At 43.7% G+C, this 14,922-nt stretch overlaps 1 protein-coding gene across 1 annotated transcript in view; it reads left to right on the top strand.

Moving 5' to 3' along the window:
* Window positions 1-2,919: 2,919 nt before the first annotated feature.
* LOC129345530 (protein FAM169B-like) overlaps window positions 2,920-14,922 on the top strand; it is a 53,309-nt gene continuing 41,306 nt past the window's right edge. The window contains exon 1 of the mRNA XM_055002727.1: window positions 2,920-2,992. Within this exon, the coding sequence (XP_054858702.1) occupies window positions 2,947-2,992 (46 nt within the window). The 5' untranslated portion in view covers window positions 2,920-2,946. The remainder of the gene's footprint in view (window positions 2,993-14,922) is intronic.

The following is a 14,922-nucleotide window of genomic DNA, read 5'->3' as shown; positions in this document are numbered from 1 at the left end:
GGCTAACTGATGAATTAAAAACTCACAAGTCACTAATTTCCAATAGCATGTGTCTCAGAGGTCTTAAAGAATTCCAATATGAAACGGCTGACCTGTAAATAAAAGTATGATTTTTATTGGCACAGAATCAGTGGTGTGACATCATTTTCAGCGAATACGTGGAAGTGATGTCACGCTAGGGTTACCAGCCTCCAGGTAGTAGCTGGAGATCCCCTGGAATTACAGCTGGTCTCCAGGCCACAGAGATCAGTTAACCTGGAGAAAATGGCTACTTTGGGGGGTGGACTCTATGGAATTATGCCATACCAAGGTCCTTTCCCTCCCCAAACCCCACTTTCTCCAGGTTTCTCCAGATTTCACCCCCTAGATCTCCAGGAATTTCCTAACTTGGAGCTGGTAACCCTATGTCACACTGTTGGTATGATATCTATGTGATGTTGTAGGATTTTAGGGGGGGAGGGGAATCTATAGTTTTGCCCAAATCCTAGACTGCCATATCAAAGTTATGCTGGTAACATGATGACACTTCCAGCATTTGCCAGCAAGGCACAATTTTCTCCTGTTCCTACTCCTCCACCCCACAGCTGTTTTCAAGCCATTGGCTGGTACTCAAACAGTGCAATCCAAAGAAGAGTTACTCCATCTCAGCCCATTGATTTAAATGGACTTAGATTGGAGTAACTCTGCCTAGGATTGCACTGTAATTTCACTGTAACAAGGCTCTAGAACCTATAGGATGTAGGAAACCTAGCTCTGCAACTGGGCTGACCTAAGGCCAGTCATACCTTGCCAGGGCTTTTTTTCAGGGGGAACGTGGTGGAACGGAGTTCTGGCACCTCTTCAAAATACTCAGCAATAGTGTTTGAAAATAATATTATTTCAAAGAATCCTGTGTTTCTTCCTCATTTCCCTCTTGAGAGTTCTGCCACCTCTTTTCCCAGAAAAAAACCCCTGTGCCTTGCCCAGCCTAGCCTATGTTACAGGGTTGTTGTAGATAGGGTTACCAACTCTGGGCTGGGAAATTCCTGGAGATTTTGGGGGCAAGACCTGGTAAAGGCAGAGGTGGGGGTGGGAGGGACGTCATCTGGGGATCAGTTGAAATTCCAGAAAATCTCCAGGTCCGATCTGGAGGACGGCAACTCTAGTTGTAATTAAGCCGTTTCTTAGTGGTTTCTGTTAAGGAAATGGTTCAAAGAGATGCATTGGTAAAGGGACAGGGACTGTAGACTATGCTACTGCGTAGTGTCTGTTGCTATAGGTACAGTCCTACTGGGTAGTTTAGTTTCTGTGTTGTTTAATACGTCAGATTTAATTGTTTATGTTCTCTTTCAGTTCTGTATCAGATTTTTGATGGTTTTCATCTCTGGAAATGTGCATTTGTGTACCGCTGCCTTGCTTATTGAATGAGAGGCAGCATTATGTAGTGGTTAGTGCCAGGCTAGGATCTGGAAGGTCCAGGTTTGAATCTTTGCTTTGCCATGGAAGGTGGCCTTGAGCCAGTCACACACTCTCAGCCTAACCTACCGGGTTGTTCTGAGGAAAAAATGGACGAGAGGAAAATGATGTTGAGATGTGGGGTGCAATGTGAGCCGCCTTGTATGTTTTTAGTGCAGTATTAGTCAGGGCTCATTTTGAGGTGGAACGGGCAGGAACGCAGTTCTGGCAGTTCCCCAAAGAGGTCACATGTCAGGCAGCCCTGCCCACCTGACTCTTGGCCATTTGGGCCTGTTTTGGGGCCAAAACGGCCTGGATCGGGCCTCTGACGGGTGGTGGATCACTCTCTCGCTCAGCAGCGGCCAAATCCTGACCATTTTGGGCCCCTTTTTGGCCATTTACAGCCTCTTTTTGCCATTTTGGGCCCAATTTCGGCCCTGAATGGCCAGGATTGGGTCCATAACAGCCAGGATCGGTGATGTCAAGGGACGTGGCATATGCTAATGAGTTCCTCCAGCTCTTTTTCTACGAAATGACCCCTGATTTTAGAACAGTATTATGATTGCTACCAATGTTTTATTATGTTTTGTTATATGTATTTATATGCTGTGAATCCACTCTGATCCTGTTTGCAGGGAGACTGGACTATAAATAAAATAATAAATGTAAAAGCAACTTTGGGCCCCCATAGGGAAGGCCACGTATAAATGATCAAAATAATAAAAATGTCCCAGTCACTGACTGACCATATTGACCTACACTGTGTAATCTGCCTTGAGTTCCAGAAAGGCACAGTATAAATAATGTAGATCCAGAGGAGAGTTAGCAGTGTTAGTCTGTAATTGCAAAATAGTAGAGTCCAGTAGCACCTTTAAGGCTAATCAACTTTATTGTAGCATAAGCTTTTGAGAACCACAGCTCTCTTCATCAGATGCAAGTGCAAGAGAACTGTGGTTCCTGAAAGCTTATGCTACAATAAAGTTGGTTAGTCTTAAAAGTGCCAGTACAGAGGGGGACTAAGTCCAAGGAGACTATATAGAACAATCTTTCATGATCAATACTAACATTTACTAAATGTTATATAGACCAATCTTTCATGATCAATACTAACATTTACTAAATGTTAGTATTGATCATGAAAGATTGGTCTATATAGTCTCCTTGGACTTAGCCCCCCTCTGTACTGTCATATATTGGACACTATTCCTTTTGTTGGTTTTTGGTAAGTCTTAAAGGTGCTACTGGACTATTTACAATTTTATAAATAACGTGGTGAGGCTGAACACGTGGAAAAGAAAAGCTAAGGTTAAGAAACAAAACAAAATTAAAGCATTTGCTACTTCTTTCTCACACACCCAGTTTACCAGGAGAAACCTCAAGAGCAGGAGGGCCTGACTGACTAGAGTACAAAAATGGCGCGGGAAAGGCCGAAGCGCCTCACGGGCCCGAGGGAAGGGGCGGCTCTGGAGGCGGAGCAGGGGAGCCTCGGGGCCGCCTCGGGAGGAAGGGGCCATGGCGGCAGCCCGAGAGCCCGCGGGAAGCGCCGCCTCAGCTGCGGGTAAGAGGAGGACGGAGAGTAGGAGGAAGGGAACCTCTCCCGCGCCTCATTCGCAGCCATTTTGTTCCTCCAGAACAGAAAAGTCGTTGGGGGGGGTCGGTTTAAAACCAAGGCCTAGGGAGGAAACCGCGTGAAACTGACACGCGTGTGCCAGCGAGGAGCCTCAGAGCATGCGCAGAGTGTGTGGACGCTGCCTCTGCTGGGAATGACAGATGTCGCGGGTGCCTCCGCTATGGGGAGTTTTACACTGAGCATAAGTTGTGTGTGTGTGTGTGTGTTTGGCGGGGCATGTTTACACCCCGCCACCCTTTTCCCCACGCACTTTCCCACAAACAACAACTGCAGAACAAGCGAATGTTTAAAGTGTCGCTTCAGACGTGGCATTTTTTTACCTTTCTTGCAAGCAACACGGGATCATTTTCAGATGGGAAAACACACACACACCTGTACGTGTGTGAGATATATATGTGTGTGTAACAATAGAAAAAAGTCCAGTAGCGCCTTTAAGACTAACCAACTTTACTGTAGCATAAGCTTTCAAGAATCACAGCTCTCTTATCGGAAGAAGAGAGCTGTGATTCTTGAAAGCTTATGCTACAGTAAAGTTGGTTAGTCTTAAAGGTGCTACTGGACTTTTTTTTCTTTTTTTGCTACTGCAGACTAACACGGCTAACTCCTCTGGATCTATATGTGTGTGTGTGTGTGTGTGTGTATGAAATTATATTTTTAGTGTTATGTCAAAAGTGTGGCATCGATCCAGTGCATTTGTCACAATTCTTGCAAGCTTGTGTGTGTGTGTGTGTGATATATATGTGTGTGTCTTAGGGTTGCCAGCCTCCAGCTAGCGGCTGGAGATCTCCCGGAATTGCAACTGGTCTCCAGGCCACAGAGATCAGTTCACCTGGAGAAAAGGGCAGTTTTGGAGGATGGACTGTATGGCATTATACCATGCTGACGTCCTTTCCCTCCCCAAATCCCGCTTTCTCCAGGTTTCACCCCCCGGATCCCCAGGAATTTCCCAACTTGGAGCTGGCAACCCTAGAGTGTGTCTGTATGAAATTATGTCGATCAGTGCATTTGTCACCATTCTTGCAAGCAACACAATACCGGTTTTAGGTGGGAATACTTAACGTACATATATGTGTGATATATGTATGTATATGTATATAGAAAAAATTAAATTATATTTTTAGTGTCATGTCCAAAGTGTGGCATTGATCCTGTGTGTTGGTCACCATTCTTGCAAGCAGGCTTTTGTCATTGCAGGGAGGGGTCTCAGATGCTCCACTAATGAGTTAGGGACCATAGACTATACCCAGAGACTTCACCATTATGTTGCCTTACATACTATCAGTTGCTTTAAATATGTGCTCCTATGTCAGCCCTAGAATTGCTTATGCTCTGTTTCAGCATTGCTAGAATTGCTTATGCTCTGTTTCAGCATTTCTTCAACTCTATATTGCTAGAATTGCTTATGTTCTGTTTCAGCATTTCTTCAACTCTGTATTGGATTCTTGCTAATGTTATGTCTTTGTAAACTTGTGTTTATTTATTTTATGGCATTGTTTATGAAATTGTCCTTGATACTGACTGTATTAATCTCACACTGTGTAATCCGCCTTGAGTCTCAGTAACATAAATAAATAAGCAACACAATATCGTTTTCCAGTGGAAATACATACATACGTGTGTGTGTGTGTGTATAATATAAAAAAAATTACAATTTTTTTTTGGAAACTCCTGTTTCTGTTCCTTATGTAATGGAATGCTGTATTAGCAAGCTCCATTAAAATGCTGCTCTTGCTTTTTACACTGCACTAATGACATTCCTCAGTGAAATCTTTCAAGATCAAAAAAGGTTGTCGCTAGTTAAAACACCAAAGGTGTGCTTGGCACTGTTTTCTGGGCATGTGTGCACATTCTTTGGGCTGAATTTGCCAAATAACTTCCAGATTTTGAGGAGGGGGTTGCAGACGTTCTGGGAGTACACAGCCCTTCTGCTTAGTTACATGTTTAAAAATGTTGCATTTCTAACTTCTTATGAAACGGCAGGCTGGTGACCACTCCTAGCAAATGCAACAGATGGCAAGGAGTTCTGATGTAATATTTCACTGTCTGCAAAGCTTCACAAAACATTTCCACAGAATTTGTAGAATTTTTTTTTAAAAATTTATTTTTGACAATTTTCATATTTTTAAATACATCTAACACAACGAAACTAAACAAGCAAACACACTAACAAGTAACCTCAAAGGTAAGTATAACAGTCCACAATAGGCATATGCTGAAGAACCATGGCATATGAGAGTGTTATGCATAACAGTACAGGTATCAATGTATATAGATATACACCATCATAAAAAGAAAAATAAGATATTTAAAAACTAAAAGGATCAATTGGTGATATTTCACGAGCGATCATATAATCAACTATAATTCTCCTTCCAAACCTCCAAACTTTTGATGGGCAAGCCACATTAAATCAAAAACATTTTTGTATGGTTGGGATTCTAGTGGAGTTGTACGATGTTTTTGGTAGGCCTTGCCTTGCGGCATTTTTGAATAAGTGCAAGTTTGGTAGCAATTAAAGGTTTGCGTCCTTTAAGTGATGCCTATTAGTATGTAACAGATGCTATTTAGAAACATTCTGCTTTTTAATAAGGCTCTGTTTTCAGATTGAATGTTCTGTTTTCCATGCCAGATTGTCAATCAAGAGGCTTAAAGGTATGTTATTGTTTATGCAGAGCCAAAGTAAGTTTTCTCCTTTGAAATCAGACCATTAATTCCCCCCCTCTTATTTCTCATTCTAGTTGCAAATTCTTGTTGCCCTAAAGCTGATCCCACCTAGTTATAGTCTAGAGTTAACTCAAGCCACTATAGACAAAACCCCTTTTAAAATCACCATAATTAATTTATTGACTTTCAGATTTATTTATCTATAGAAGAGCAAGATTTGGGTCCAGTAAGCACCTTAAAGACCAACTAGATTTCCAGGTTGTGACCTTTCGATAATCAAAGCTCTCTTCCTCAGACACATTAAGTTGAAATGGGTAGGAGTCTTTAAAGTCCAGGCAGAGAGTGGGAGACATGGGTACAAAGTGTGTAAAATTAGTCTCTGTATTGGGAGAAAAATCCTATGTTCCTACCCTTTTCCATTCCGTTTGTCTGACAAAAGGAGCTTTGACTCAGAAAACTCACACCCTAGAAATCTAGTTGGTCTTTAAGGTGCTACTGGACTCAGATCTTGTTCTTCGACTACAGACCGAGATGGCTATCCATCTGAAACTATTTGTGGAAAATAGATTTAAAAAAAACCCTTCTGCATGTAAGTCTATAGAATTGTGTGTGTGCGTTATAAAGTGCCGTCAAGTTGCAGCTGACTTGGGCTGCCCCCCCCCCCCCGGGCAAGAGATGAACAGAGGTGGTTAGCCATTAAAGGTAAAAGTAGTCCCCTGTGCAAGCATCGAGTCATTATTGACCCATGGGGGGACGGCGCATCACGACGTTTTCTTGGCAGACTTTTTATGGGGTGGTTTGCCATTGCCTTCCCCAGTCATCTACACTTTACCCCCAGGAAACGGTACTCATTTTACCGACCTTGGAAGGATGGAAGGCTGAGTCAACCTTGAGCTGGCTACTTGAACCCGGCTTCCGCCAAGATCAAACTCAGGTCATGAGCAGAGGTTGGGCTGCAGTACTGCCGCTTACCACTCCGCGCCACGGGCTTGGTACAGTTAGCCATTAAGCCAACTTAATTTCCAGTTTTGCCCACTGGATGGTACTGTTAACAAGGTTTAGCCAGGAGTTTCTTAAGTAGCCTTGGTCAGATCTCTACTGTTGAACCTGTCGTCTCCAGCAGTAAAATCAGAATATTTTTAGTATTATTTGGATGAATGAAATGTGTGTGTGTTATATGCTGTCAAGTCGCCTCCGTCCTATGGCGACCCTATGAGTGACAGACCTCCAAAATGTCCTATCATTAACAGACTCAGATCTTGCAAACTGGAGGACGTGGCTTCTTTTATTGAGAGCCAAGCTACAAGTGACGCCTTACACAGGTTGGACACATGTCAGCTTCCCTCAAGTTTTGATGGGAAATGTAGGAGTCCTGGTTTTACAGCTTGGCTCTCCATTACAGCTGCAAGGCCAGGATGCCTACATTTCCCATGAAAACTTGAGGGAAGCTGACAAGTGTCCAACCTGTGTCAGGCGTCACTTGTAGCTTGGCTCTGAGTCAAGCCATCTCGTTTTAGGTCTTCCTTTTTTCCTACTGTCTGCTACTTTTCCTAGCATTATTGACTTTTCCAGAGAATTTTTTTTTCTCATAATGTGACCAAATTAAGATAGCTTCAGTTTTATCATTTTAGCTTCTAGGGAGAATTCAGGCTTAATTTGATCTAGTACCCACTTATTTGTCTTTTTGGCTGTCCGTGGTATCTGTAGAATTCTCCTCCAGCACCACGGTTCAAACGAATCAGTTTTCTTCCTGTCAGCTTTTTTCACCGTCCAACTTTCACATCCATACATCGTAATGGGGAATATAATGGATGAAATATAAACTGTTAATAGCTGTATAAATGATGAATTAATGTAACTGTTTCATGAGCTAAGCTAGAACAGGTCAGAATTCTTCACGCTCGATAAAGATAAGTAAAATGTATGTATTTTACAAGATACGCTAATACACTGATGTACGTTGAAACGCTTCTGCAGGGAAATTAATAGTGCAATCCTAAACATAGTTACATCCTTCTAAGCCCATTGACTTCAGTGGTCTTAGAAGGGGGTAACACAGAGAGTCTCTCTACACAAGACGCAGGGATGCCCATGTGAAAGATCTCACACTTGTTCTCCCATTGTGGATACACGTGCACTGCTGGGGAGACAGAGTACACTTGAATGTAAGACTACACAGAAAGTAAGTCACTTGAGCATCCTAGTATAAGATATCTTCTGTAGAGAAGACTCACAGTGACCCAGCAGCCTGACAGTTGACGGGTGATGTATAAATACATTAAATAAAGAATAAGTGAAATGGATGAAATGGACGAAATGGACAAAACTTCTTTCCAGTCCTCCTAATATCTATGATGAAAGTGTTCATGGTTGTGCTTCCTTTTCCTGTTTGAACCTTGAAAAGCAGAGAGTGCCGGGTGTAACTTTTCTGTGATGTAACTCCTCTCCTGCCGTTAAGGGTGTGTTTTTGTTTTTAATTCCAGTTCTCCAAGACCTCAGAGTTGTATACAAACGTCTGTCAATCCAGATGTTTCATTTTGGTGCTGCACAATATGCTTCCCCCGAGTGGAATTATTTCACTACATACCATAACTTGGGTTATGCGCTGTTCAGTTTTGTTAATGCGGAACACAGTTTGAATGTGTGTGTGTGATTATAATCTTCTGGAATTCATCTGGTAAAATCTACAATGCTGAGTGAATGCCAGGTTAACTTTTAAGTCCAAGGGACTGCAGTCTATGGCTGTGATGATTCATGATTTGTGTGGAACTTTATATTTCCTAGCAGCAAAATATAAATCAGTTGATGGCTAAGTTAGGAGTCACGAAGGGCTCCCCTCTTCTCCGTTGGACGAGTCGCTTGGATAATGCTTAGTAATGTGAGATACTGCTTGTTACTTGAAGCAGTAGGATTATCTCTCTAATATGATTACTTTACTCAACAGGAATGTTAACCTTGGATCACATTGACCGTGCTTGTGAGGTAGTAGTGTGTATTCCAGGGGCCTATTTATGTGGGGGTGGGGGAACATATCGGGTATGTGAAGTGAGTTGTGTCTTCCATCCCCTGCTAAAAAATCAGGTATTTCCTGACTCTAGTCACAATATTGCTTTGCTGTAAGCTACCTTAACGAACTATTCTGAAAACACTTCTTCTAAAAACACTTGATTCTACATTAAACAATGGCAGTTATCTCACTGAGGTACCCAGAGTGGAATAATTTGATATTTTTTTTCATCTTTGAACAATACTGGTGATAGCTGTGTAATGGAAGGTTCTGGACGTCAGATGGAAGCGCAGTGCGCCTGGAATGTCATCCCTCAGTGACGGCTGCATAAATGAAAGTGAAATCGCTATGAAAAAAAAAAACCAGTCCTTGAAAACTCCATTGGCATTGCCAGTGGAAGCTGACTAGTTGGGAGAGGGTAAACTTGTACAGGCAAGTGGCCAACATGGTTGCTTTAAAAAGTGTTTTAATTTGTATAGCTACTGGTTCTACATCTGACATTTCACCAGTTTATTTTAATCAAATAAACTTGGGCAATAATCTGCCTCGTATGGAGAGGATAGGAATTGAAGAGGGCTACCTGGGTGAAACAATATACTGCCGTTTAATGGCCCTGTTTGATTCACTTGTGGGATTTGACTTCAAAGCCAGCCAGCATGTGTTTTCTGTTGTACTGTGGAGAATAAATTCTTTTTGGCTACGGAATAATATTTCCTGCTCGCTTCAGCCCGTACTGAATCAGTAATGAGGACATCAGGGCCTGTGGGTATGAACAACCATAATTTTAGTTCAAGACAGTAAATAACCACTCTACCGTTGACCAGAACTGTGGCTTTGTAGTGGGATATCCATGATGTAGTGATTTAGCTGGCATGTCAACATTTGGCATTTCCAACCATCTTGGATCCTCAGACAAATAAATTTCATTTGGTGGCCAACATTTTGAACTCTAGGCGATGTATCCATTTCAAATGCTTTGCAATTTGATAGACCATGTCTAGTTAAATCATTCCTTTTCATTTCCATTTACACAAATTCTGAGAACATGAAGCAGCACTGTGGTTTTGAACCTGTGTTGTGAAGAATCCTGGGGGGCGGGGAGTCCTCAAACAGCCGGGTTGCTCCCCCCACAACTACAGTAGGATTCTCAATATTACCTAGGCAAATGATGTGAGATTTAAGGGTTGGTGCCTGGGGAGGGCAGAGTATGAGGAGGATGTGATGTGATGCTGTATCTGGGTTAGTGCTGCAGGAATTTCCCCTGATCTCTGTGGTAAAGACCGTAGTGGAAATTCCTAGAGCATCATTATGGAAGTAATTTTTTTTCTCATACTCCTCAGTTTTGTGAGGACTGGAGATAAGGTCCTGGGGCTGGGAATTCTCTGCTGTACCCAAGCAATTGGGAAGCCAAACTTAACCATTTTTCTGTGTATTTGGTATGTTTTTAATGCATGCCATTACTTCAGATAAGGCAGTGTGCAGTGTTAGGTAGGGTTGCCAGCTCCAGTTTGGGAAATTCCTGGAGATTTGGGGGGTGGAGCCTGGAGAGGGCAGGTTTTGGGGAGGGGAGGGGCCTCAGAATGGTATAATGCCATAGAGTCCACCCTCCAAAGCAGCCATTTTCTCCAGGGGAACTGAACTCTGTCACCTGGAGATGAGTTGAAATTCTGGGAGATCTCCAGCCACCACCTGGAAGCTAGCAACCCTTGTGCTAGGCCTTGCCAGAAGTCTAATAAACTAGAGGCACTGGTGAATGGAATGTGGTTTTTGGAAGACTGGAGTTTTAAAACCTCAATGCTATAGAAACAAACAAACAGAAAGCAATCTGTGGGTCATCTCATACAGTCTTTGGCCCAAAGGTAAGGTTCCTGTGCCTAAAATAGATCTTATAGATCTTCTTGCTTTCCATTAATTTTTCTGAATCGAGTGATGTTTATAACAAGCTTTGTATGATTAAAATCAGTGGAACTATTCTGCAACTAAGGTGTCTAAGAAAGCTGACTTGCTGCTTAAAGCAAGAGTCTGCAACCTGCGACTCCAAAGCTGTATATGGTTGAGTAAGGAACCAAAGATGGTTCTTCAAAAAAGCAAATGAAGCATCTAAGTTAAGGGCCCGTTGGGAGGGGTAGGGGCACGCTACAATCACCAGTATGTGAAGAGAACGGCAGGCATAGATTATGGGTTCAGAGATGCTTTGCGGAAAGGGAAATGATAGAGGCAAACAGTTTATTTTTGGATTTTTATTTACATTATTTGTAGTCCACCTTTCTTGAGGATACTCGAGGCAGACTACACAGTGTAAATTAATACAGTCAACAGGATGAGGCATCCAGTAAGCAACGTAAAAGGATTAGGATTGCAGAAAACTGAAAAAAGTGCAAGTATTTAAACATGGCATGTTAAATGATGCAAAAAGTACATAGTAGGATAATACAGGAACAGATAGTACCAGGGCTCATTTCGAGGGGGAACGCGCAGGAATGTAGTTCTGGCAGTTCCCCAAAGAGGTCACATGACAGGTGTCCCCGCCCACCTGACTCTCAGCCATTTTTGGGCCCATTTCGGCCTGGATTGGGGCGGTGAAATGGCCTGGATCGGGCCTCTGATGGGTGGTGGATCACTCTCCCGCTCAGTAGCAGCCCAATCCTGACCATTTTGGGCCCCCTTTTCAGCCATTTTCAGCCCCTTTTTGCCATTTTGGGCCCAATTTCGGCCCTGAATGGCCAGGATTGGGTCCAAAACAGCCATGACAGGTGATGTCAGGGGGTGTGGCATATGCAAATCAGTTTATGCCAATGAGACACTTCCAGTGCTGACAAGGGGAATGGCATATGTTAATAAGTTATGCTAATGAGTTATGCTAATGAGTTCGTCCAGCACTTTTTCTACGAAATGACCCCTGGATAGTACATATTATACAAAGCAGTATAGTCCATTTCCTTTAATTTAAAGCATCTTTCTAAGCCATTCCTTTATAATATAGCCTTATTTTCTTTGGAAAAATGCCCTCCTGAATAATTCAGGTTTGCATAGGTTGCAGAAAGCCAAGAGAACAAGGGCCTTTCTGACCTAATCGGGCAGGCCATTCTAGAAGCTAGAGGCCATAAAGAATGCACATGTAAGGCAGTTGTTGATTTTGGCCCAATTTGCCGGGTGCCGTCTACAGAAAGCCCTGCTCAGATGAGTGAAGCTATGGTAGCAGAGCAAGAGAGGTGGCTTTTCATATATGAAGGTGAAGGCCATGTGTGTGATAGCCAGTGCCCTGAACTGAGTCCAGTAACTGATGGGCACCCAATGGAGTAGCTGCAGAATGGGAGTAATATGCATTCTTCGTCTAGCTATTATCAATTTGTCCTGAGCGCCGGGGTTTTTCCTGGAGCATTAAAGGAGGCAGTGGTGAGGCCTCTCTTAAAGAAACCATCATTGGATCCCGCCGACCTGGTCAGTTACAGCCCGGTTTCGAACCTCCCATTTCTGGGTAAGGTGATTGAGCGGGCAGCGGAGAGACAGCTGCAGAGTTTCCTGAAGGTGACCTCGGCCCTGGATCCCTTCCAGTCGGGGTTTCACCTGGGACATGGGATGGAGTCATTGCTGGTTGCCCTCACGGACGATCTTCACAGACACCTGGATCGAGGTGGATCAGCACTGCTGATATTATTAGACCTTTCAGCAGTGTTTGATACGCTTGATTTTGAGCTTTTGACCCACTGCCTTGCTGATATGGGGATACAGGGGATATCACTACAGTGGCTGTTCTCTTTTCTTCATGGTTGGGGACAGCGGTTGGCGCTGGGGGAGAAATTGTCTTCTCGCCATTCACTGTTATGCAGTGCGCTACAGGGGGCAATATTCTCCCCATTTTTGTTTAACATCTATATACGCCCCCTCGCCCAGCTGGTGCAAAGCTTTGGTCTAGGGTGTCACCAGTACGCTGATGACACCCAGTTATATCTGTTAATGGGCCACCGAGTCGGCTGAAATTAAATCCCATGGAGATGGAGATCCTATATTTGAGTTGTGGGTGTGTAGATTTGGGACCCTGGCTTCCTGTTCTCGGTGGGGTGGTACTTGTGCCGGCCCCGAGGGTCAGGAGCCTGGGAGAGATCTGGATGCCTCCTTGAATATGGAGGCTCAGGTAGCTGCAGTTGCCCGGTCTTCTTTTTTCCATCTTCGGCAGATCAGGCAGCTTGCCCCTTATCTCTTGACCCGCAACTTAACTACAGTGATTCAGGCGATGGTCACCTCTGGGCTAGACTACTATAACACGCTCTATGCAGGGCTTCCCTTGAATCTGATCCGGCGGTTGCAGCTGATCCAAAATGCAGCAGCGTGTGTCATCACCAGAGTGCCAAGAAGTGCACATATTACTCCGGTATTGCACCAGCTGCATTGGTTACCAGTAGAGTACCAAATCAAATTCAAGGTTCTGGTATTAACCTATAAAGCCCTATGTGGACTGGGACCTGCGTATCTTCGGGACTGTCTCTCCCCATATGTGTCCCAGAGGACGTTTTTATCTAGTGATAAATAGCTACTAATGATCCCTGGCCCCAGGGAGGCCTGCCTAGCATCGACCAGAGCCAGGGCCTTTTCAGTCCTGGCTCCAACCTGGTGGAACGCTCTGTCTAATGAGACCAGGGCCTGGCGGGATTTGTTATCATTCCACCAGGCCTGTAAGACAGAGCTGTTGCACCAGGCATTTGGTTGATGCTGGGTAGGGCCCCCGCCAGCCGAAATAGGGTAGAACGCCCCCCCCCCATTAGAGGGTGGAAAACAAATTTAAACAAATAAATAAATAGGTCCTGATCGTAACAGTTACTAGTGACTAGGGCTGCCAGCCTCCAGGTGGTGGCTGGAGATCTCCCAGAATTTCAACTGATCTCCAAGTGACAGAGTTCACTTCCCCTGGAGAAAATGGCTGCTTTGGAGGGCAGACTCTATGGCATTATACCATTCTGCGGCCTCTCCCCTCCCCCAAACCCTGCCCTCTCCAGGCTCCACCCCCCAAATCTCCAGGAATTTCCCAAACTGGAGCTGGCAACCCTACCTAACACTGCACACTGCCTTATCTGAAGTAATGGCATGCACTAAAAACATACCAAATACACAGAAAAATTGTTAAGTTTGGCTTCCTCCACTCCTTAAATCCCACCCTCTTCAGACTCCACCCCCAAAATCTCCAGTAATTTCCCAACCTGAAACTGGCAATCTTAACTAGTAACCCAGCTGCCAGTCATGCATAGATTTATGCCAGCACGCTCAAAACAATTGTGCCAGGTGCTCCTGTGTATAGTTATTACTATGTTTGCCACTTCTTGATAAAGGACTCACAACAACCTCTGCTTGTTTATGGATTATTGTTTGCTTATGGATTATTAATGTTGATTATTAATCAACATGTCAATTACCAGCGTGGTTGAACTGTGTATTATCAGCTATGCAAATACCGGCTCTTTGTTGATCTCCCGCTCTGAATTTTGATGTCTTTTGGTCCTTTAATTATAAAAGGCTGCTTTGAGGATCTTGGTGTTAAAAAATAAAGTGGCAAGAAAGGACACGTTTTTGGATTTAAACAGGGAACTCTCCTGTTGGTGTGTTGTTTTTTCCTTTCCAAAACGGTCATTTTTAAAAAAGAAGTCCTATAGACTGACAGAAGCTGCACGTGTTATTTTTCTTTTACATTTAACAGGAGCATTTTCCTCTGCTGTACGATTGAGGTTAATTGCCGTACATAAAGGCCTGAAGCTTCCACTTGTTGACATTGTTGCTACTAGACTACTAGAATCGGCCTGCGTGATGTCATGACCTTGTTTACCAGTTTGGGTTATTTAAGATGGCAGCCCCTTTCAGCTCTGCAGAAATGCAACGGCTAGAATGTCTGGAATCTCTCAAACGCGGGAGGCCTCTTGTTCTAAATATACTTTCTGGATGGTTTGACAGTACTTTTTCTGTGGTGGGAGAGAGCCCCTCATTTCCCTACCACCACTCTCATTCCCCCCCCCCTTTGCCGATAACATTCCTCTAATTTGCCCTTTTAAAATAAATCCGGACTGGTGTACGGCTGCTTTTTTGGCATGAATTTCCTCTTTTCCTTTTGCTGTGGTGGATTTACCATGTAGATGTAATCCAGCAATTTAAATGGGCTAAAAAGTTTTCTTTGGAATCCTGAAATCTCCTGTTATCAAGC

This window comes from Eublepharis macularius, chromosome 18 (genome assembly GCF_028583425.1).
Source record: "Eublepharis macularius isolate TG4126 chromosome 18, MPM_Emac_v1.0, whole genome shotgun sequence".
In the NCBI taxonomy this organism is placed as follows: domain Eukaryota; kingdom Metazoa; phylum Chordata; class Lepidosauria; order Squamata; family Eublepharidae; genus Eublepharis; species Eublepharis macularius.
The sequence above is the reverse complement of the archived record's forward strand: the minus strand, read 5'-3'. Positions and strand labels throughout refer to the sequence as shown.